This window comes from Rhodamnia argentea, chromosome 4 (assembly GCF_020921035.1).
Source record: "Rhodamnia argentea isolate NSW1041297 chromosome 4, ASM2092103v1, whole genome shotgun sequence".
Taxonomy (NCBI): domain Eukaryota; kingdom Viridiplantae; phylum Streptophyta; class Magnoliopsida; order Myrtales; family Myrtaceae; genus Rhodamnia; species Rhodamnia argentea.
Genome location: NC_063153.1, coordinates 11,410,681 through 11,435,393, shown reverse-complemented (window position 1 = coordinate 11,435,393; position 24,713 = coordinate 11,410,681). Strand labels below are relative to the sequence as shown.

Sequence of the window (24,713 nt, the reverse complement as noted above, 5' to 3'; positions counted from 1 at the left end):
GGATTTTGAGGCAATCATGTCTTGTAGAATATTGATATATTTTCGGAATATTCAAATAACTCAAGATTCAATCTGATTTTTTTTTTTTAGATATTGAACGCATCTTTAAAATTCGGGAAATTATCTGATATACTTTGAAAAATTTCAGAAGATAATCTTTCTAATTTTTAAAAGATGTCGATCCTTTTTGGATAGGAGCTTATCTCCTTGAAAATTTCAGAATCCCTTAAGGATTTTAAAAATTCAATAAATATTTGCACATCTTTAAACAAAACTGCCCATAACACATGCTCCCCAATTGTGCCTTGTCCCTCGGAAAACGTACATTAAAGGCAACATATGACTTCGATCTCGAAGTACGATCGTGCCCATACGTGTGAATTAGATATCAAATTCTCGATCTCGAGGAGTGGATCGCTAATTCCTAAATAGAATTTCAAGGTTTGCCCTATGTATATAGGGACGACGGTAATTCTATAATATATTCACTTGCTAACCCTAATCTCGGGGGATGTTGTGAATAAAAATCGGAATTTCGGATTTAACGATGTTTTATGGGCAATATTGTTTATTTTTGTTCAAATTTCATTGTTTTCATGGTTTAAATAAATTCCTAAAAAATCCCAAAAAAAGATGTCACGTTTTCTTAAGCTAAATCACATTTCTCTTCACTTTTTGCATGAAAATAATGTCTAATAAAATTAGGGCTTTGAGAAATCAATTTCTTAAGTTAAATTAGATATTACTTCACATTAGAGTAGTTTTTACCTTTATTTTTTCATGAATCCGAAAATACACAAAAATATACCAAAAAAATACCATCCACGTTGCATAGCATTATAGTTTAGTTTGCATTATTATATTTTCCTTGTCATGCATATTTGCCACGTCATTATGCCATGTCACGTATTTTTGCCATGTCATTACATCTCACATGTCATATAGGTAAGTTGCATTAGCATTGCATTTAATAAAAGAAAACCCAAAAAAAAATTAATTCAAATCATCAAACTAAGGATTTTTCATGAAAATCGGGTACCGAAAGGGCATTAATTGAAAAGTTAATGTAACCAAGTCCCCGAATCCATTTAATCTCTGGTTCATATGAAATAAAGTATTTTCTCTCTAATACTTTATTTAGGTTTCTAATCTACCTACCATAAAAGATTAGTGGCGGCTCCAATTTAAAATCTTGGCATGTAATTGAACCTAAGTTGCGATTCGGTAGGATTTGGGAGAGTCCGAATTAGGTTAGTTAATCTAATTAACCTAATAATCCGTTAACTTGAAAAAAACCAATTTTTAGGTCGTGACAACATCTTGGTTCTCTCTCTTTATTCCACCGGAAAACCCAAATCCCTCATTGGACTTCTGTACTCCAAGGTGGAATCAGATTGTGAAGGAAATCTGCGAAGGAACAAGTTCGGTGGGATTGCCAAACAATATATGCAGTTGAAACATATCAAACGTTTTGCATATTTACCCAAAAATCCTGCACGGCACATATACCATGTATTAGTTACAGACAGATTTAGGATTAAATCTTTAGATGTCCAATAGAATATCCGTAGTGCTTATTGGATTTTCAATCTAATGACTAAGTTTCATTCAACTTTAGATAAGTATGTGATGTAGATTTAAACTAACATACTGCATGCATGAAAATAATTAACATTTAAATGATTTTTTAAAATCGTCTTATTGTGAAACATTTCAAATTTTTATATAATTGAAGAAGAAATATTGACACACTATAAAGATAATTGGGAAAATTATCAACAAAATAAAATCATAAATCTATTGTACGGATGCCAAATCAGTCCTAAACCTTTTAATTTAGTTAATTATATTCATTCGGTTACTTTTGATTGACAATGACATGATAATTTTTAATGATATTTTAATTTTTTTTTTTTTTTTTTCCTCTTCTCCTTCTTCCTTTTGCTAGTTGCCGAATTGGCGACCAGCCCGAAGGCGAAGGCCAGCAAGGCTCGACCTCGCCATTGCTGGGCGAGCTCAACCTTGCCTAGCCATGGCAAGGCTCGACCTCACCGCTGCTTGGTGGAACTAGCCTTGCCCGGCGAGGTCGACCTCACCGGGCCTCTCTTATGTCTAGTCGCCAATCTTGTGGCCGGTTGGAAGAAGAATGAGAAGGGAAAAAAAGAAATAAAAAAATAATAACATAAATATAATATTTGAAAAAATACGAAAATATTATTTACAATTATCACGTCGATCGGCCGGTCAAAGTCGGCCAGTAGACTGAATAGAGATAAATCCAAAAGGTTTAGCAATGAATTGGCAAAAAACAAGAAGGTTTATAACTTAATTGTTATAACTACAACAGATTTATGAATTTTTTGATAATTTGTCTGTTTTCGAACTATTCATAAATGTTCAATGTAATCCTTTTGTTTGATCAACAAGGGTTAAAGTCACCATAAGTCCCTTATCGTCAAATGTTCAATATACTCCATATAGCATCACTAACTGCAGAAGGTCTTAAGAAAGAGCATGTGTAAGGTTTAAAGTTTGATATATGCGCACTTACTTTTTCGTTTTTTTTTCCCCCTTTCAACCAGTCTGACACAGGCACCTTCGCCGAGAACGATGAAAATCTAATGACAAATTAACATAAGAGAGAGGGGGATTTTCATAGTTGAAATACAGACTCATATGTTCTTTATGTCAATGTCCTGTACGTTTGGTTTTTCCTTGTTACACTACACAATCAGGGGAAATTAATTTTCTTGTAATGGTTGGGTCAACTTACCACCGAACCTTTCATTCTTTTGGCTCCCAGATAAATTGGGGCTACATACGTTCTCCATGGTTCATGAATGCTTTTGTTTCCTTTCTAATATATTTAACTATGATGTGCATGTTTGACTTGTTTCCAAGTTGATTTCACGAGGATCAATCTTCGTTAATTCTTTTTACATGCATCGGTGCGCTTAATTGAGTAAGTTGATGTAATTGTGTGCCATCAATGTCTTTCTGCCTCAATTGCAGATAATGCAATGGATGGAGAAAATAAATACCAATTTGGCATATGCTGAGTAAAGTTTGTAGCCCAGGTCCCTCAGAATGGTTGTCTTTTACTGGTCTATTTACTAGTTATCAAGCTCTATGAAACTTATTTCCATACTTCGTTTCCAGTACAAGCAACTACTAGAAAATGATCCACTTTCTCTGAAATCGAACTTATTGAAAACACTTTCTAGCAACAAGAAGCTTTCAATAAATTAACCACGCCCTTAGTTTGATATGCAGATGTAACACATTATCTGATTGCAATACAAATGCTATAATGTGTCTCGAGTTTGAACCCATTAGATGAAAACCCGACCCGAATAAAATGTTCCTTGTTCGTCGAATTGAAAAGAACGAACAATAAAGTGGCACACAAAGTTAGCCAAGGAAACTGTTAAGGTACACGTGTGAGTTGTACTAGAGAAATCCCACATCGGAGAATTGGTGCGGTATTGAGCAATTAATATATCCTAGTTGACCCATAACTCATTGGCTTAAGCTTTTGAGTGAAGGTGAATCCAACTAAATATGTTGGCACACTCGAACTTAGATTCCTCTTGGAAATGTATAAATTTGGTGTCCAATTTGTTTTCTTGTTCTGCCTATTTTATTGTTTTCTCTAATGCCTAAGTTTTGAATCTCATGTGCCTATTCATCTTATGCATACCTTCTCAATCACCAGAAACAAATATGGAGGGGAAAAAAAGGTCAAACGGGATATGTTACCAAATCAAGAATATGCCGGTGATTCTTTACTCTTGCCATATGCTTTCAGTTAGATTTATGTGCACAGAGGAAGAAGAAATAAAACTAGATCAAAGCATATAAATTGATTCCTCCGCTATGATAGCACTAGTTTTTTGCTTGACCGTGATGTGGTAGTCGCCCGACGGCACGTGTGCGGATCTTCTTTCTTGGCGGCAAATGAGTTGAATTTGCCAAGGGCGCTTTCTTTTCGATTGTAATTGTTTTAAGTTTAATTCAACAGGAGCTCCTATCTTGATAATCCGACAGTACTATCATTATTTTTTAATTAATGAGTGCTTTATACAAAAAACGCGGTGATGGTGTGTTGTTCTACGATCAGAAATAACTGACAAGACTGTAAGCCTGTCAGGAAAGCATTTCCCTAATTCAATATATATTATGACGCATGAAATCAAATAATTCTAAAATAACGGTGATGAGCCCACATGGGTCCCAGCCTCCTCTGTGGATCCAGGGTTTTCAAAAATGGATTAACAATTTTGGGCCGCACGGATCTTGATTGAATGTTTTCTTTTCTTGGTCGGATCTTGATAGAATTAAACGAGTTGACACTGATGTAAGTTTTTTTTTTTTTCCGAATGAAAATTGTATTCATTGCTTAAAAGGGTACATGAAAAGTACATATACTTCCATAGCAAAGAAAAACGAAGTAGGGCGAAGTCTAGAATACTAGAATGTAAAGCCAAATTCAAAAAACAAGAATAATCAACGGAGCTCCAACAGGGTTAAACACACAATTGTTCCATAAGAACGGATCTATCAAGTAAAATATCAGCAGCCAATTACTAGATTTCCTATCATCGTCAGTGATGAGCATACACTAGAAATTCCTTCTCTAGCAATTACGGTGTTGCCAGTTGATGGTGCACACCTAGGTTTGCCTTCCTCTACATCATCACCATACGGAAACAACCAAAATGGGTTGAACAAACACAAATATAACATTTGGAAGAGAAAATCTTCATTATTCAGCGAGACCTAAGAGCCCGTGTGATCACTATTAAAACAGGAGACAAAATGCGGCAACTGCTAGCTCCGTCACCAGGTTTTGTTGCTATATGCAAAGGCTGCATAAGTGATGTTCTTTGAAGCCTTATTGCATGACCCGTTTTAAAAGAAACCAACAGGAAAGATGGTTCAATTGTATCCTTCACCAACTTAATATTTGTGAAAAACCATTGTACCAGACTAAGAATCTAAGTACTTGGGTAGCTTCACTTGCTCATGTCGAGCGTGAACCTAAAGTTGTCAAGCTGGTATTTTCTACATCCGTTATCTTTAAAATTGTTTAGGTCGAAATATCTTATCTTTTTCTATCTTGTCTTTACACAAGCAATAGGACAATGAGTTGTTCAACATAAATAAAGAAGAAGAAAGATTTCGAATGCAATTTCAAGAACAACACAGAAGACATTTCTGGACGGCGTTTGAGGTGGACACATTTTGATGATGAAGTGGAGAGTCTTGTACCATCAAAGTTCTCATCGGTATCCGCCGAAGAAGATGTCCTGAAAAGGCATGCCCATCCAACTCAGAATTATTGGTGGGAGACTCAGCCCTTTCTTTCTTAGAAACAAAGGCAAAGAAAGCTGTGAATCGATGTTGCCCTTTGACAATAGTAGGAAATTTTTTTATTAAACTCGCATCAATATTTAATTTTTAAAAAGAACAAGAACAGAGAGACAATAACAAAATTTAAAGCATATCATCAAATGTAAAGAGATATAGAAACCGGCCTAAAGTCGTTGGCAAAGCAACCTCCACTTGTCGCTTCATGGTGGCTTGTGTTCCTGGAACCACTTGTTGCTCCTTTCTTTCAGGCTGTAAAGAGATGTGGATATCTTCATTGGATTCCCAATCGATAGAGCTCTATCATTGGAAAAAAAGCTGTGCACATGGCTCCGGTCCTCAAGATGCAATAATTTGACTAAGACATGAGATAAATGGGGTGTCCCCACTCCCTCTCCCGTCCACATTCAATAAAAGATGTGGTTGGATCTAGTGCCGCCTCGTTCATCGGCAATTGGCGAGGCATCAGCCGGTCGACCAAGCACCGACGCCGTTTATCCATGAACAAAAACTGTTCTTTTATGCAATTTTAATTCATGCCGCACCATCGCTCCTACGCATAAGACAATCAGCCATGATTAGGTTGACACATCAAATAAATCAAGCGAAGCTTTGACCAAGAGGGTATAATTACACTTTTCCTCAAAAGTTAGAATTAAATTGATTCAATTAAAAAATTTAGGCTCGCATTCAATACTAACTGTGCAGTTTCCCAACAATACTAAAGAACCAATACCTCGTTGCCGGTCCCTTTCCTGAACTTGAAGCTATGCCCCTTCCTCTACCTCCATTTGCGGTACCCCATCCCGAGCTCCAGGCACCTCTGATCAGTAGGACCACCTCCTCTGCCTCTATTTTCTGCTACTGGGTCAGTCTTGACAGTTCAATCCCTCTTTACCTACACCATAGTGAACTTCCACAGAAGTCAAGGGCTGCAGATTAGTGTCCTATTATCTAAATTTGCTAACTACCTAAAGAGACACAAGCTTTTCCAGTGGGACAACTTAAATTTCCAAAACGTACAAGAGGAAGGCACATTACAGAACACAAGTACATATACGGTTCTAATGTCCCAAAAAAGGCACACATGTCCATGGGACAAGTTGGCCATTTTTACCTTCGTCGTCCGTAAATGCGGTTGAATTGTCAATTGTCCAAGATGAAGTCATCTTGATTGCACCATGTAACGTATGAAACCCAAAACAAATTGATGGAAGCCAGCCCAGAAGAAGCAACAGCAACCAAGCTGGATAATTCTAAATGACAGTTTTGTTTCGCTATAAAAGTTCCATGATACAACGTTGTTCTGTTCACTTATAAGCGAAACAGAATAGAGATTTTTCTTTTCTCTCCAAGACACAAACATCCTTCGTTTAGCTACTCAATCTGTCGGACGACATACAAATACGAACCAGTGTGTTTATAATTCACACAGCAAAAGTAAAACGAATTGAAAAGAATAACAGAAGATAAATCCATAAGCTCGCAGTGAGAAAGAAGGCAGCGTTTTATTAGTCAACTACGTGTTGGCCAAGTACATGAACACTTAGAATCACAACCTTGAAACATCTCTCTATGGAGGTGAAGCTTCATCAATGGCCCGCAGACACTCCCTTCTAATTTATCCCAACTTCAAAGCTTCAAACCAGAACCATGCAACTTCTCGTCCATGACACCGTCAATTCTCTCCCCCATTTCAGCACTCATGTAATTCACCCAATCTCCAACCTCGCCTCTCCTGAAGAACAACTTGGTCTCGACTCCATTCCACAGCTTCCCGCCCTTATTCACCTCCAATGCTCTCAAATTGTCGAAGCTACACATCCTCAGTATACCCTCCACCGTCCCGTCCCTCAGTTCTTCTTCGCTGAATGGACACCCCACGAAATCGGCCAACCTCCTCACATGAGCATGCGGGTCCAATTTCATCTGTTCGTACGTCACGAACAATACCTTCTCTGGCTTCTCCAAGCTCGCTTTGTGGTAACCCAGCACATGATCCCAGTAAGGCCCATAAGGGCTCACCCCTCGACAAAACTTGTCGAGGCACTCCTGGATCGAAATCTGGCCCTTCTCTTCCGGCCTCATCTTGTTGAGGAAGTGCCACATTGAGATGAAGGTGTCCTTAGGGTTCCGAACCAGGTATACCAGTTTGCACTTGGAGTCGCTCACCGACTGGGGAAGTGAGGAGTAAGGCAAGTGTGTGGCGAAGAGCCTCGGGGACGCTAAAGCAGAGAGATCGGGAATTTCTTCCTCGAGATGGAGCTTGTCCTCCAAGTAGGGCACGATCTCGTGGGAGTTTTGGGTTAGGAGAGGGTGGCGTTGTTGTGAGTCAGAGTTCGAGTACTTGGTACGGTTCAAAAGAGCGAAGAGGATGGCCTTTAGCCAGGTGGTACCGGATTTCGGGTTGGTGACGAGGAGGATGTCAGAGGGGTGAGCTTGGAAGTGGTTTTGGCAATTGACGATGCCATTCAACCGCCAAGAGGGGAACCAGAAGCCTTGGTACAAGCGAAGAGTGTTGGTGACCCAGTTTTCTTCTGAAGGGAGAGAGGAGACCAAGTCCTTGACTGCTTGCGGCATGTCATCGTCTCGCCAGTACCTTACATCGTCTGAAGGAGGAGATTGAGAGGCTTGCATGGTGGTGGTGGTGGTGGTGGAGGAGGTGGAGAACTAGAGTGGAGAGTTAGTTGATGTTTCTTAAATAGAGCCTTCTTGCATGAGAAAGATCATTGCTGGGACATGGTCTGAAACTTGAAACAAAATCTTATATGAAGATGATGTTGGGTGTCTCATAAAATTTATACATTAAATGTTTTCTGGTTACATCTTTACAAAATTTGAACTAAAACTTTTCATACGCGTAGCATAATTAATGCTTTCATGTAACTCACTAACTACTAGACAAGCTCACTTGAAAATTTTGAAAACAGTTGATAATCTACTACGGAAAAGTACGTTAAAGTCATTATTTTGTTGGTAACTCACCGATAAATTTGCAAACAAATGTTTAACAATTTGCTTATATTAAGTCTCAATGAATGATTATGGCTTACTTCTCACAAGAAAAAAAACGATAACAGATCATGATGCTACCAGTTGATAATTGTTCGAAATTATTTGGGGCAACTCAAAAGAATTTGTCATTTTCTTGATATGATGTAGGTGGAGGCTTTTATCTAAGTCATATCACATAAATTTAATTGATTCGCCACATGAATCAGGTCGACCAAGTAATAGCAGATAATCTTCACTTACTAGTTAGAACCATAGGCGATGCGGATATGCGTAGGATGATAAACCTTTGCGAAAGTCTTAAATGTTTTAATTTTTGTCAATTAAGACTAACGTTTTAAAATTATGCGGTGAAGTCCTTTAACTCATCATTGGTCAGAGTTGACTTATTTTACTGCGGAAAAATGTCAATCATTGTATGCGCTAAGGACAGTCATTGCAAGTTCTTTTGAAAACATTTAGGACTCTCCTAGTTAAAATTACAACACTTCGGGTTCAATTGACCAGCCGGGGAAACGATTAAGAACACTCAGCAAGTTTAGCCCCAAGATTGAGTGTGAAGTTCGAGACACTATTTTTAACCTGATTTTTTATCCAACTCCATGGTATTCATATTTTTCTCTCACCAACTTTTTGATTGGTTTGTTGCCTAGATAGACATCACAAATATCTACATTTCACCAAAAACGTATGCTGGTGATAGAAGATGGGTGTGCAGGTATGGGTTCGTTGATAGCATGTGCCACATTAGTCACGTCATGTTCTAGTCTTTCTTTTCGATTGTAATTGTTTTAAGTTTAATTCAACAGGAGCTCCTATCTTGATAATCCGACGATACTATCATTATTTTTTAATTAATGAGTGCTTTATACAAAAAAACGCGGTGATGGTGTGTTGTTCTACGATCAGAAATAACCGACAGTACTGTAAGATCGTCAGGAAAGCACTTCCCTAATTCAATATATATTATGACGCATGAAATCAAATAATTCTAAAATAACAGTGATGAGCCCACATGGGTCCCAACCTCCTCTGTGGATCCAGGGTTTTCAAAAATGGATTAACAATTTTGGGCCGCACAGATCTTGATTGAATGTTTTCTTTTCTTGGTCGGATCTTGATAGAATTAAACGAGTTGACACCGATGTAAGTTTTTTTTTTTTTCCGAATGAAAATTGTATTCATTGCTTAAAAGGGTACATGAAAAGTACATATACTTCCATAGCAAAGAAAAACGAAGTAGGGCGAAGTCTAGAATACTAGAATGTAAAGCCAAATTCAAAAAACAAGAATAATCAACAGAGCTCCAACGGGGTTAAACACACAATTGTTCCATAAGAACGGATCTATCAAGTAAAATATCAGCAGCCAATTACTAGATTTCCTATCATCGTCGGTGATGAGCATACACTAGAAATTCCTTCTCTAGCAATTACGGTGTTGCCAGTTGATGGTGCACACCTAGGTTTGCCTTCCTCTACATCATCACCATACGGAAACAACCAGAATGGGTTGAACAAACACAAATATAACATTTGGAAGAGAAAATCTTCATTATTCAGCGAGACCTAAGAGCCCGTGTGATCACTATTAAAACAGGAGACAAAATGCGGCAACTGCTAGCTCCGTCACCAGGTTTTGTTGCTATATGCAAAGTCTGCATAAGTGATGTTCTTTGAAGCCTTATTGCATGACCCGTTTTAAAAGAAACCAACAGGAAAGATGGTTCAATTGTATCCTTCACCAACTTAATATTTGTGAAAAACCATTGTACCAGACTAAGAATCTAAGTACTTGGGTAGCTTCACTTGCTCATGTCGAGCGTGAACCTAAAGTTGTCAAGCTGGTATTTTCTACATCCGTTATCTTTAAAATTGTTTAGGTCGAAATATCTTATCTTTTTCTATCTTGTCTTTACACAAGCAATAGGACAATGAGTTGTTCAACATAAATAAAGAAGAAGAAAGATTTCGAATGCAATTTCAAGAACAACACAGAAGACATTTCTGGACGGCGTTTGAGGTGGACACATTTTGATGATGAAGTGGAGAGTCTTGTACCATCAAAGTTCTCATCGGTATCCGCCGAAGAAGATGTCCTGAAAAGGCATGCCCATCCAACTCAGAATTATTGGTGGGAGACTCAGCCCTTTCTTTCTTAGAAACAAAGGCAAAGAAAGCTGTGAATCGATGTTGCCCTTTGACAATAGTAGGAAATTTTTTTATTAAACTCGCATCAATATTTAATTTTTAAAAAAGAACAAGAACAGAGAGACAATAACAAAATTTAAAGCATATCATCAAATGTAAAGAGATATAGAAACCGGCCTAAAGTCGTTGGCAAAGCAACCTCCACTTGTCGCTTCATGGTGGCTTGTGTTCCTGGAACCACTTGTTGCTCCTTTCTTTCAGGCTGTAAAGAGATGTGGATATCTTCATTGGATTCCCAATCGATAGAGCTCTATCATTGGAAAAAAAGCTGTGCACATGGCTCCGGTCCTCAAGATGCAATAATTTGACTAAGACATGAGATAAATAGGGTGTCCCCACTCCCTCTCCCGTCCACATTCAATAAAAGATGTGGTTGGATCTAGTGCCGCCTCGTTCATCGGCAATTGGCGAGGCATCAGCCGGTCGACCAAGCACCGACGCCGTTTATCCATGAACAAAAACTGTTCTTTTATGCAATTTTAATTCATGCCGCACCATCGCTCCTACGCATAAGACAATCAGCCATGATTAGGTTGACACATCAAATAAATCAAGCGAAGCTTTGACCAAGAGGGTATAATTACACTTTTCCTCAAAAGTTAGAATTAAATTGATTCAATTAAAAAATTTAGGCTCGCATTCAATACTAACTGTGCAGTTTCCCAACAATACTAAAGAACCAATACCTCGTTGCCGGTCCCTTTCCTGAACTTGAAGCTATGCCCCTTCCTCTACCTCCATTTGCGGTACCCCATCCCGAGCTCCAGGCACCTCTGATCAGTAGGACCACCTCCTCTGCCTCTATTTTCTGCTACTGGGTCAGTCTTGACAGTTCAATCCCTCTTTACCTACACCATAGTGAACTTCCACAGAAGTCAAGGGCTGCAGATTAGTGTCCTATTATCTAAATTTGCTAACTACCTAAAGAGACACAAGCTTTTCCAGTGGGACAACTTAAATTTCCAAAACGTACAAGAGGAAGGCACATTACAGAACACAAGTACATATACGGTTCTAATGTCCCAAAAAAGGCACACATGTCCATGGGACAAGTTGGCCATTTTTACCTTCGTCGTCCGTAAATGCGGTTGAATTGTCAATTGTCCAAGATGAAGTCATCTTGATTGCACCATGTAACCTATGAAACCCAAAACAAATTGATGGAAGCCAGCCCAGAAGAAGCAACAGCAACCAAGCTGGATAATTCTAAATGACAGTTTTGTTTCGCTATAAAAGTTCCATGATACAACGTTGTTCTGTTCACTTATAGGCGAAACAGAATAGAGATTTTTCTTTTCTCTCCAAGACACAAACATCCTTCGTTTAGCTACTCAATCTGTCGGACGACATACAAATACGAACCAGTGTGTTTATAATTCACACAGCAAAAGTAAAACGAATTGAAAAGAATAACAGAAGATAAATCCATAAGCTCGCAGTGAGAAAGAAGGCAGCGTTTTATTAGTCAACTACGTGTTGGCCAAGTACATGAACACTTAGAATCACAACCTTGAAACATCTCTCTATGGAGGTGAAGCTTCATCAATGGCCCGCAGACACTCCCTTCTAATTTATCCCAACTTCAAAGCTTCAAACCAGAACCATGCAACTTCTCGTCCATGACACCGTCAATTCTCTCCCCCATTTCAGCACTCATGTAATTCACCCAATCTCCAACCTCGCCTCTCCTGAAGAACAACTTGGTCTCGACTCCATTCCACAGCTTCCCGCTCTTATTCACCTCCAATGCTCTCAAATTGTCGAAGCTACACATCCTCAGTATACCCTCCACCGTCCCGTCCCTCAGTTCTTCTTCGCTGAATGGACACCCCACGAAATCGGCCAACCTCCTCACATGAGCATGCGGGTCCAATTTCATCTGTTCGTACGTCACGAACAATACCTTCTCTGGCTTCTCCAAGCTCGCTTTGTGGTAACCCAGCACATGATCCCAGTAAGGCCCATAAGGGCTCACCCCTCGACAAAACTTGTCGAGGCACTCCTGGATCGAAATCTGGCCCTTCTCTTCCGGCCTCATCTTGTTGAGGAAGTGCCACATTGAGATGAAGGTGTCCTTAGGGTTCCGAACCAGGTAAACCAGCTTGCACTTGGAGTCGCTCACCGACTGGGGAAGTGAGGAGTGAGGCAAGTGGGTGGCGAAGAGCCTCGGGGACGCTAAAGCAGAGAGATCGGGATTTTCTTGCTCGAGATGGAGCTTGTTCTCCAAGTAGGGCACGATCTCGTGGGAGTTTTGGGTTAGGAGAGGGTGGCGTTGTTGTGAGTCAGAGTTCGAGTACTTGGTACGGTTCAAAAGAGCGAAGAGGATGGCCTTTAGCCAGGTGGTACCGGATTTCGGGTTGGTGACGAGGAGGATGTCAGAGGGGTGAGCTTGGAAGTGGTTTTGGCAATTGACGATGCCATTCAACCGCCAAGAGGGGAACCAGAAGCCTTGGTACAAGCGAAGAGTGTTGGTGACCCAGTTTTCTTCTGAAGGGAGAGAGGAGACCAAGTCCTTGACTGCTTGCGGCATGTCATCGTCTCGCCAGTACCTTACATCGTCTGAAGGAGGAGATTGAGAGGCTTGCATGGTGGTGGTGGTGGTGGAGGAGGTGGAGAACTAGAGTGGAGAGTTAGTTGATGTTTCTTAAATAGAGCCTTCTTGCATGAGAAAGATCATTGCTGGGACATGGTCTGAAACTTGAAACAAAATCTTATATGAAGATGATGTTGGGTGTCTCATAAAATTTATACATTAAATGTTTTCTGGTTACATCTTTACAAAATTTGAACTAAAACTTTTCATACGCGTAGCATAATTAATGCTTTCATGTAACTCACTAACTACTAGACAAGCTCACTTGAAAATTTTGAAAACAGTTGATGATCTACTACGGAAAAGTACGTTAAAGTCATTATTTTGTTGGTAACTCACCGATAAATTTGCAAACAAATGTTTAACAATTTGCTTATATTAAGTCTCAATGAATGATTATGGCTTACTTCTCACAAGAAAAAAAAACGCAGTAACAGTCATGATGCTACCAGTTGATAATTGTTCGAAATTATTTGGGGCAACTCAAAAGAATTTGTCATTTTCTTGATATGATGTAGGTGGAGGCTTTTATCTAAGTCATATCACATAAATTTAATTGATTCGCCACATGAATCAGGTCGACCAAGTAATAGCAGATAATCTTCACTTACTAGTTAGAACCATAGGCGATGCAGATATGCGTAGGATGATAAACCTTTGCGAAAGTCTTAAATGTTTTAATTTTTGTCAATTAAGACTAACGTTTTAAAATTATGCGGTGAAGTCCTTTAACTCATCATTGGTCAGAGTTGACTTATTTTACTGCGGAAAAATGTCAATCATTGTATGCGCTAAGGACAGTCATTGCAAGTTCTTTTGAAAACATTTAGGACTCTCCTAGTTAAAATTACAACACTTCGGATTCAATTGACCAGCCGGGGAAACGATTAAGAACACTCAGCAAGTTTAGCCCCAAGATTGAGTGTGAAGTTCGAGACACTATTTTTAACCTGATTTTTTATCCAACTCCATGGTATTCATATTTTTCTCTCACCAACTTTTTGATTGGTTTGTTGCCTAGATAGACATCACAAATATCTACATTTCACCAAAAACGTATGCTGGTGATAGAAGATGGGTGTGCAGGTATGGGTTCGTTGATAGCATGTGCCACATTAATCACGTCATGTTCTAGTCCTCTGCTTCCATTGTGGGGTCGAATATCGAAAATGTTATCCATTCGCATGGAACGGCTCATCACAAATAATTGGACCGAGCCTACAAATTTTTTATTTTGTTTGGGGCGAATGACCTGTTGAACATCTGTAAAAATTTCGAGATAAGTGCAATAGAAGTTCTAGAACTAGTCTCGAAAATCCCCTAGAAAAACCACCCGAATTGACAAATGGGTCTTGGAAAATCTCACCCCCAAAGTCGACCCAGATCAGAAAGCTTTGTTTGCAGGAGTATTGTGGTTGATATGGAAGGCGCGCAACCAGTGGGTTTTCCAAGCCTGGCGACCCAACCCTAGAGCATACGCAGAAGAAGCAATCTTGATGAATAATCTTTATGCCAAGTCGAATCCGAGAAAGGGCATAACAGTAAGAGGAAATAGACACCCACCAGCACAGTGGACCTCCCCGCCCACAAACGGCTTCAAATTTAACATGGATAGCTCATGGTGCTACTCTACCTTGATCGGTTCAGTCGCGGGCATATGCAGGAACAGTCACGGCCTCATCACGGATGGATTCGCAAAGGAGATCCACGCTCCTTCCGTCCTTGTCGCCGAAACCCTAGCTGTGAGGGAGGCACTGTTGAGGCTGAAGAAGACGAGGTGCACGAACTGAACTGAGTTGTGGAACTGATCCGGGCGTGCAAATACCAATAGATAAGGGTGCGCATGAAAACACTTCTTCTTGAGAAATTAACTTCTTATCGGAAGTTGATTTATCTACTTCTCCTCAAAAGTAGAAGTTGATTTTTCTACTTCTGCTCCAGATTGACTTCTGATCGAAAAAATTCGTTTGATAACGGTTGAAAATTTCTGATTTTGAAACATTATTAATAAAATCTTCGGCAGCGATGGTCGATGGCGATGGTGGTCAGCGGTGGTTGGCGGCGGTGGTCCGCCGTGGTCGGCGGCGGCGGCCGGCGGTGGTCCGCGGTGGTCGGCGGGGATCGGCGGTGGTGGGCGGTGGCGGGTGGCGGTGGTTGGCGGTGGAGGTCGACGGGGGTCGGCGGCGATCGCGAGGGACCGGCGGCGGCGGCGGCTGTGGTTGGCGGTCAAAGCAACGGTGGTTGGCGGAGGCAATGGCGGTGGTCGGCGGCGGTCGGCGGTGGCCGGACGCAGCTGTGGTGGCTGTGGTCGGCGGTCGGCGGCGGCCCGCAGTCACAGCAACGGTGGTCAACGGAGGCGGATGTGGTGCAAGAAGTCATTCTAGAGCCGAGAATTTAAAATTTTTTACTTCTCAAAATTGGCTAAAAATCCAATCAGAAGTGAAAAATCTTGTCGGAAGTGAAAAATCCGATCGGAAGTCAATTTTTTTACCAAACGAATTTCTACTTCGATCGGGTTTTTATCAAACACATTTCTCTGCCAGATGGGCTTCTGGCTGAGAAATGGAATTTCTAAAGTGTTACCATGCGCGCTCGAAACTATCAGGGGTGAACTGCTTATCGAGCCGACAGGAAACTCCATGGACTGCTCGACTAATTGTAAATGATTGCATCTCACTATTGGCCCGGTTGCAAAACGTTATTGTTATATTTGAGCCCATAGAATCAAACCAGGCCGCGGATTGGGTGGCGGAGGCCCACAGAACAGACTCCCTTCCGCCTTATTGGATTTCCAAACCTCCCCATTCCCTATGGTTGATTTTATGTTTTGACTTCGGAAGCTCTTGTTGTCCATCTTCGAGTTAGTAATGAGTGAAGTTTATTTCGACCAAAAAAATATATATGGATTACATTTTTTACCAAAAAAAAAAAAGAATATGTATTGCATTAACATGGGTCAAAATGGATTAAATGGGTCATTATGGGTCGGACCATATTCAAGTCGACCCAAACTCGACTCAACCCATCTGCATAATATTTTTCAAATATTTGTCTTTTTTCTTTTCTTTTCTTTAGTTTTTCCCCCTCCCAACTTTGGGCCATCCAACTCTCACCGGCCAGGGGAGGGCACGCAACCTCTCCCCCCGATCCGGCAAGGGCGTCGCCGCCCTAGCGTAGACCTGGCAAGGATCGCAACACCCTCACTGGCGGGCATTCACCGGTTTAAGATATAGCATCTAGTCTTGTGCGGGTGCAATGTCGAGGCACCACCGATTTGGTTACAATTGATGGTGCAATCAACTGAGCTTTCTTGTCTGTCTTCTATAGTGCCTTCACTCTACACTTATGAAAATTTGATAGACCACCTTAATCCAAGAAGTATAGAAAATTTTTCTCGTCCCAAAACTTTTCTTATCGGGATGGGCGCTAATAGCTATGTCGGGATTGATGAAAGGGACAAGAATTATCATATTTTTCTATTTGAGTTTTTTTGATAAATAAAATAACGTGCCGTTTGATTAAATTTATGTGTATAATTTCTTTTTAATATGAAAAATTATGCTTTAAAAGCTAACGTCATGTGAGACGGCCAAAGGGCGAAACAAATGCAAACAATCGTCAATAAATAAAAACTGAAAATAATCTTGATACAAAGTATTTATGTAGTTTGGTCCAACGTGTCAACTCCGTGGAGAGAAATTCACGAGATATTCGACCATAATCAACAAGAGGAAATTACAATCACTCAAAATACACAATTCTCAATTGTCAAAACGACTCCAATTTACACAGGAGAATTACAAAAAAAAAAAGTCCTAAACATATTACAATTATGCCAATTCAATTATAAATATTTTCTTTTGTCAATTTAATCTTAAATATTTTACATTTGTACCAATTCAATCCATTTGACTAGCTGATGGTGATGTGGACAATTTGTAATAATTTTTATTTATATATTTATTTTCCTTTCTCTTTCTATTGTTTTTCCCTACCATTATGGGTGGCAAGCCGAGATCGTCAAATGTGGCGAGGGCAATGAAGCCCTCACCAACAACCACCTTACGAAGATCTAGGCAAGCCGGTCGGCGGGCGGCAGCACAAGCATGTGGGCCAACCTAGCTTTGCGTAGGTCCTCTCCCTTCCACAAAAGTGGGGCACCCCTTCGGGCCCAAACCTATTTGTGAGGTTCTAATATTTAAACCCATCTTCCATCTACTCTTTTTCCCATGTGGGACTCTCCATCATTCATTTCTCATTCAACTTCTTATGGGATTTTTTGTAACTAAATCCCAACAATATCGCACCTAGCCCCGACCTCATCGGAATACACGTCATTCTTCATTGTCCATTCCTCTGTCAACATTTCCATCATCTCGGCATCGTATTCTCCCTCCCACTCACTATCAACTCCTCCCTTGACGTACAAATGAATCGGTCCTCTATCGGATGCTAGTTGCACCATTCCCTTCACTTGCTCATCATTACGGATCTCTATGAGCAAATTGCAAGATACGCCAGGAGTCTCAACTCACATTTTCTTCAAACGAAACCTGAAATTTTTCATGTCAGCAATCAATCCTTCATATGTCACCGAATCGGGGGTGACATCTTGGTTCTCTCTCTTTATTCCACCAGCAAACCCAAATCCCTCGCTTGGACTTACGTACTCCAAGGTGGAATCGGATTGTGAAGGAAATCTGCGAAGGAACAAGTTCGATGGGATTGCCAAACAATATATGCAGTTGAAACATATCAAACGTTTTGCATATTTACCCAAAAATCCTGTACGGCACAGATACCATGTATTAGTTACGCATGCATTTAGGATTAAATATTTAGATGTCCAAGAGAATATCCGTAGTGCTTATTGGATTTTCAATCTAATGACTAAGTTTCAACTTTAGATAAGTATGTGATGTAGATTTAAACTAACATACTGCGTGCATGAAAATAATTAACATTTAAATGATTTTTTAAAATCGTCTTATTGTGAAACATTTCAAATTTTTATATAATTGAAGAAGAAATATTGACACACTATAAAGATATTGGGGAAAATTGTCAACAAAATAAAATCATAAATCTATTGTACGCATGCCAAATTAGTCCTAAACCTTTTAATTTAGTTAATTCTATTCATTCAATCAATTTTGACTGACAATGACATGATAATTTTTAATGATATTTTAATTTTCTTTTTTTTTCTTTTTTTCCTCTTCTCCTTCTCCCTTTTGCTGGTCACCGGATTGGCGACCAGCCCGAAGGCGAAGGCCGCCGAGGCTCGACCTCGCCATTGCTTGGTGAGCTCAACCTTGCCTAGCCATGGCAAGGCTCGACCTCACTGTCGCTTGGTGGAGCTAGCCTTGCCCGGCGAGGTCGACCTCACCGGGCCTCTCTTATGTCTAGTCGCCAATCTTGTGGCTAGTTGCAAGAAGAATGAGAAGAGAAAAAAAAAAAAGATAAAAACATAAATATAATATTTGAAAAAATGCGAAAATATTATTTACAATTATCATGTCAATCGGCTGGCCAAAGTTGGCCAAATAGCTCGAATAGGGATAAATGCAAAAGGTTTAGCAATGAATTGGCAAAAAACAAGAAGGTGTCGCGACCTAAAAATCAGGCTAACGGATTATCGGGTCAATTAAATCAACTAACCTAATTCGGACCCTCCCAAGTCCTACCGAATCGCAACTTAGGTTTATTCATGAAAAAAAAAATTCAATTGGAGCCGCCACTAATCATTTAAGGTAGGTTGATTAGAAACCTATATAAAATAGAGGGAGAACTATTTTATCTCTACGAACCAGAGAGATTGGGTTCGGGGACTTGGTTACGTTAATTAAAAATTAACGCCCTTTCGGTACCAATTTCATGAAAAAGCCTTTCCGATTGATCAATGTGAATTTGATGATTAATTGGAAAAATGTGACATGAGGACCATATATTATGCGCACAGATGATGATTTTTTTGGTATTTTCGGTAATAAAAGAAAACATTCAAAAGCAATCAAAAATCTGAACAAAAATAAACAAAAATGCCCATAATATACCTTTAATTTTCTATTTTTTGGAAAATCCTCTCATTCCCAAAGATCCGGGCTAGAGCGAGATTTTATCCGCTACATACTCGAGAATTCGAACCAGTATGCGGATATGTGTATAGAAAAACATCATCCCTTTTGCCGAAGGGCGGAATACGAATTTCTATACTAAATCATCATCCCATTTCACGAGATCGTGGCTAAGGCGTGCGATTTATTTTTTCGACGGGTCTAGGCACAAAGGGGAGCATGTATTATGGGCATGTTTGTTTAAAATTGTGCAAATTTTATAACAAATAAAAAACAATCGAATAAAATAAACATACATGATAAATGAGCAAATAAAAAGAAATAAGCGAACATGATGTACAAATCAACCACCAAATCACAATGAAATTTCAAAAATTACATGGGTAGCCGAAAACCTACATGGGAACCACTTGCCCATCCACCGTTTGTCAATCTTTTAAAATTAGACAATTATCTTTTAAGATTTTGAAGATATACTCAGATAATTCCCAAATCAAAAAGATGTATGTCAATCCGCGAGGATATATGGCAATTAATTTTCGAAAATCCAGTGGGGATAATACTGAAAATTTAAAAACCCACCTTACCTTATCCGCCAAGGTTTACATCTTTCAAAAGAGACAATTATCTCATTGAACTTTGAAAAAAAATTCGAATAATTCCCAATTTGAAAAGATATATACAAGCAAGACAATCTCTTACCCACAGATTGTCCGGATATGCCGAAGATATGCGAATATTCAAAGATTAGGCAACAAATATTTTAAATATTCTAGAGATAAACTTGTTACGTAATCTTACGAATAGCTTTCCAAGTTGAATTTCGGCACGACTCGGACGGCTTGCGGATGAGGCTAGGACTCTTGGACCGGTTCGGTAAATTGGCTCAATATCTCGAGCGACTCGGAAGGATACATCGGCATCGATAATCCTCTCCCCAGAATGTGCACTTTAAGATCCACTTGGCTTTCTTCGTGGAAGTTGGGTATTACTTCTTGTTTCTCCTCTCATCTGCCCAAAAGATATCACTTTGAAAGCATCAAATAAACCATGAAATCTACAATGATATTAACAAAGTTAGGACAGCACCTAAAAGAAGACAAATCAATGATTTAGACATAATGACCGAAACATTGATGGCTCCTCTTAGCCATGGGACAGCTCGTAATTTGAGCAAGAACAACAAGAGAGCAGCCCGGTTGGCGTTCGTAGGGGGAGTGAGGTGCAACGGCTGCGTCGATGACCAGATCAATGCGGAAAGCAGCATATCGTCGGCTCATCTCATGAAGCTTGGTCGTGCTTGAAAAGCCTTTCAATTGTTTTTTTACAATTGCTCGGCAAAGCTTTATGTTACTCGCAATAGTTGTTTGTCAATGCGATTTCATCTCGATAACGATCGGCGTATTGTGCATGACAAGACCACAACTTGTGGTGAGGACAAGCCAACAACGTAGTCGTTCGTCGATGCTTGTGAACCGTGATCTCAACCGCTTGGATCCACGAACAGAACCTGCAAGGCTTTTGTCTTCACCTGCTTCTTTCATCACCACCACCACTCTATTTCCTGAGCATGAAGAACGCGAAAATTCTCTCTCTGGATTTCTTGGATTCGTCCACTATACCTGCACAAAAAAAATTAGAATTTTTTCCTCTACTTCATCTTTTTTTTTATGGTTAGTGAGCAACAAAAAGAAAAACTATGAGAATTCAAGATAGTGGCATGAATCCACAGTGCTTCATGGGATCACGTTGATGGAGATCTAAAGCAAAAATCTCATCTAGGATTCTTCCGCTGGTTGTAGCATTCTCGGGAACACCAGAGAAGTGCCGTTATTGAGGTTCCTTGTAACATTGTAGGGACTTGTCAGAAGATGGCTCGGTGGAGATCGGCTTCACATCATGGACTAGCGATTCTTCTCAACGAGGGCTTGGCAGCGGCTATGACGAAGATTGGCGACGTTTCTCGTCAAGATCCTGAAGGTCGCTTGGCTCAAGCTCCCTTCTTGATCTCTTCTTGTGTGTGTGTCTCTCTCTCTCCCTCAAAAGTTTCTGCCGTATGTGAATTATGTGTGGCCCCCCCTTTCTGTCATGTGACCTAGCCATGTTTATACAGAGAAACCCTAGGTCAAAATCTGATAATGCGGGCTTAAGTTTTGGCCTTATTTTGATTAGTAAACTTTAATTAAAAGGCCTTTTTCGAAATCAAAATTTAATGGACTGAAAATTAGCCCCTAAGGCCTTGTGATTTTCGACACTTGCTCCCTTATGATGGCCGAATTATGGAATATGGGCTCCGGTCTTCCGCATGTCAATCCGGATCCAAATCTCGTCATCGGCGCGAAATAACACAAATGCAATGCATGCTTAAGTTATATAGCAATACATGAAAACTAATTTTTTTTTTGTGAGAATCAAGGCTAATTCTCATTTTTGTGAAAATAAATAATTTAAGAAAAATCAAAATTTAGGTGTCAACAGAAGGTTTATAACTTAATTGTTATAACTACAACAAATTTATGAATTTTTTGATAATTTTTCTGTTTTCGAACTATTCATAAATGTTTAATGTAATCCTTTTGTTTGATCAACAAGGGTTAAAGTCACCATAAGTCCCTTATCGTCAAATGTTCGATATACTCCATATAATATCACTAACTGCGGAAGGTCTTAAGTAAGAGCATTTGTATGGTTTAAAGTTTGATATATGCACACTTACTTTTTCGATTTTTTTTTCCTTACCCTTTCAACCAGTCTGATACGGTGGCCAAAAAACCAGTCCGATACAGGCACCTTCGCCGAGAACGATGAAAATCTAATGACAAATTAACATAAGAGAGAGGGAGATTGTCATAGGTGAAATACAGACTCATATGTTCTATTTGTCAATGTCCTGTACATTTGGTTTTTCCTTGTTACACTACACAATCAGGGGAAATTAATTTTCTTGTGATGGTTGGGTCAACTTACCACCGAACCTTTCATTCTTTTGGCTCCCAGATAAATTGGGGCTACATACGTTCTCCATGGTTCATGAATGCTTTTGTTTCCTTTCTAATATATTTAACTATGATGTGCATGTTTGACTTGTTTCCAAGTTGATTTCACGGGGATCAATCTTTGTTAATTCTTTTTACATGCATTGGTGCGCTTAACTGAGTAAGTTGATGTAATTGTGTTCCATCAATGTCTTTCTACCTCAATTGCGGGTAATGCAATGGATGGAGAAAAGAAATATCAATTTCGCATATGCTGAGTAAAGTTTGTAGCCTAGGTCCCTTAGAATCGTTGTCTTTTACTGGTCTGTTTACTAGTTATCAAGCTCTATGAAACTTATTTCCGTACTTCGTTTCCAGTACATGCAAATACTAGAAAATGATCCACTTTCTCTGAAATCGGATTTCTTGAAAATACTTTCCAGCAACAAGAAGCTTTCAATAAATTAACCACGCCCTTAGTTTGATATGCAAATCTAACACATCATCTGACTGCAATTCAAATGCTATAACGTGTCTCGAGCTTGAAGCCATTAGATGAAAATCTGGTTTGAATAAAATGTTCCTTGTTCGTGGAAATTGAAAGGAATGAACAATAAAGTGGCACACAATTGTTGAAGTCAGCCAAGGAAACGAGTTGAATTTGCTAAGTGCTCTCTCTTTTCGATTGTAATTTTTTTGGGTTTAATTCAACGGGGAGCAGTTACCCTAATAGTTTAGCAAGACTGTCAATATTTTTGACCTCATAATTTTTTAATTAACGAGTGCTTTATGCAAAACACACGGCGATGGTGTGTGAATCTACGATTAGAAATAACCGACAAGATTGTAAGACTATTAGGGAAGCATTTCCCTAATTCAACATATATTATGATGCGTGAAATCAAATAACTCTAAAATAACAGTGATGAGCCCACGTGGGTCCCAACCTCCTCGGTGGATCCAAGGTTTTCAAAAATGGATTAACAATTTTGTGCCGCAGAGATCTTTGGTCGGGTCTTGATAGAATTAAGCGAGCTGACACGAATGTAAGTTTTTTTTTTCCCCTAAAGAAAATTGTATTCATTGCTTGAAAGGACACATGAAAAGTACATATACTTCCATAGCAAAGAAAATCGAAGTAGGGCGAAGTCTAGTATACTAAAATGTAAAGCCAAATTCAGAAAACAAGGAGAATCAACAGAGCTCCAATAGGGTTAAGCACACACTTCTTCCATAAGAACGGTTCTATCAAGCAAAATATCATCAGCCAATCACTGCATTTCCTATTATCATCAGTGATGAGTATATTCTAGACATTCCTTCTCTAGTAATTACGGTGTTGCCGGTGGGCGGTGCATGCCTAGGTTTGGCTTCCTCTACACCATCGCCCTGCGGAAACAACCAAAGCGGGTTGAACAAACACAAATCTAACATTTGGAAGAGAAAATCTTCGTTATTCGGTGAGACATCAGAGCTCGTGCAACCACTATTAAAACTAGAGACAAGATGCTGTATCTGCTAGGTCCATTACCAAGTTTTGTTGCTATATGCAAAGTCTGCATAAGTGATGTTCTTTGAAGCCTTATTGCATGACCTGTTTTAAAAGAAACTAACAGGAAAGATGGTTCAATTTTATCCTTCACCAATTTAATATTTGTGAAAAACCATTGTACCAGACTAAGAATCTAAGTACTTGGGTAGCTTCACTTGCTCCTGCCGAGCTTGAACCTCTGCGTACATGAACTCGTAGCCGGTCCCTTTCCCGAGCTTGAGGCTATGCCCCTTCCTCTGCCTCCATTTGCGGTACCCCTTCCCGAGCTCCAAGCACCTCTGATCAGTAGTACCACCTCCTCTGCCTCTATTTTCTGCTACTCAGCCAGTCTTGACAGTTCCATCCCTCTTTACCGACACCATATTCAACTTCCACATAAGTCAAGGGCCGCAGATTAGTGTCCTGTTATCTAAATTTGCTAACCACCGAAAGAGACACAAGCTTTTCCAGTGGGACAACTTAAATTTCCAAAACGTACCAAAGGAAGGCACATAACAGAACACACGTACATCTGCGGTTCTAATGTCCCAAAAAAGGCACACATCCATGGGACAAGTTGGCCATTTTTACCTTTGTTGTCCGTAAGTGCGGTTGAATTGTCAATTGGCCAAGATGACGCCATCTTGATTGCACCATGTAAAGTATGAAACTCAAAACAAATTGATGGAAGCCCGCCCAGAAGAAGCAACAGCAACCAAACTGGATAATTCTAAATGACAGTTTTGTTTCGCTATAAAAGTTCCATGATACAACGTTACGTTGTTTTGTTCACTTCTAAGGGAAACAGAACAGAGAAATTTTTCTTTTCTGTCCAAGACATAAACATCCTTCATTTAGCAACTCAATCGGTCGGACGACATACAAATACGAACTAGAGTGTTCGTAAATCACACAGCAAAAGTAAATACGAATTGAAAAGAAGAA

General features: G+C 39.7%; 3 protein-coding genes across 3 annotated transcripts in view; all 3 read right to left on the bottom strand.

Moving 5' to 3' along the window:
* The window catches only part of LOC115727986 (disease resistance protein L6-like), a 449,825-nt gene that overhangs the window by 384,982 nt on the left and 40,130 nt on the right, over positions 1–24,713 (bottom strand). The gene's annotated exons all lie outside the window — the stretch shown is intronic.
* On the bottom strand, positions 6,717–8,007 carry LOC125314726 (cytosolic sulfotransferase 12-like). The gene has a single exon (XM_048277662.1). It carries the CDS (start codon positions 8,005–8,007, stop codon positions 7,003–7,005), a length of 1,005 nt encoding a protein of 334 aa, XP_048133619.1. The 3' UTR covers positions 6,717–7,002.
* Positions 11,889–13,179, bottom strand: LOC125314725 (cytosolic sulfotransferase 12-like). The gene has a single exon (XM_048277661.1). It carries the CDS (start codon positions 13,177–13,179, stop codon positions 12,175–12,177), a length of 1,005 nt encoding a protein of 334 aa, XP_048133618.1. The 3' UTR covers positions 11,889–12,174.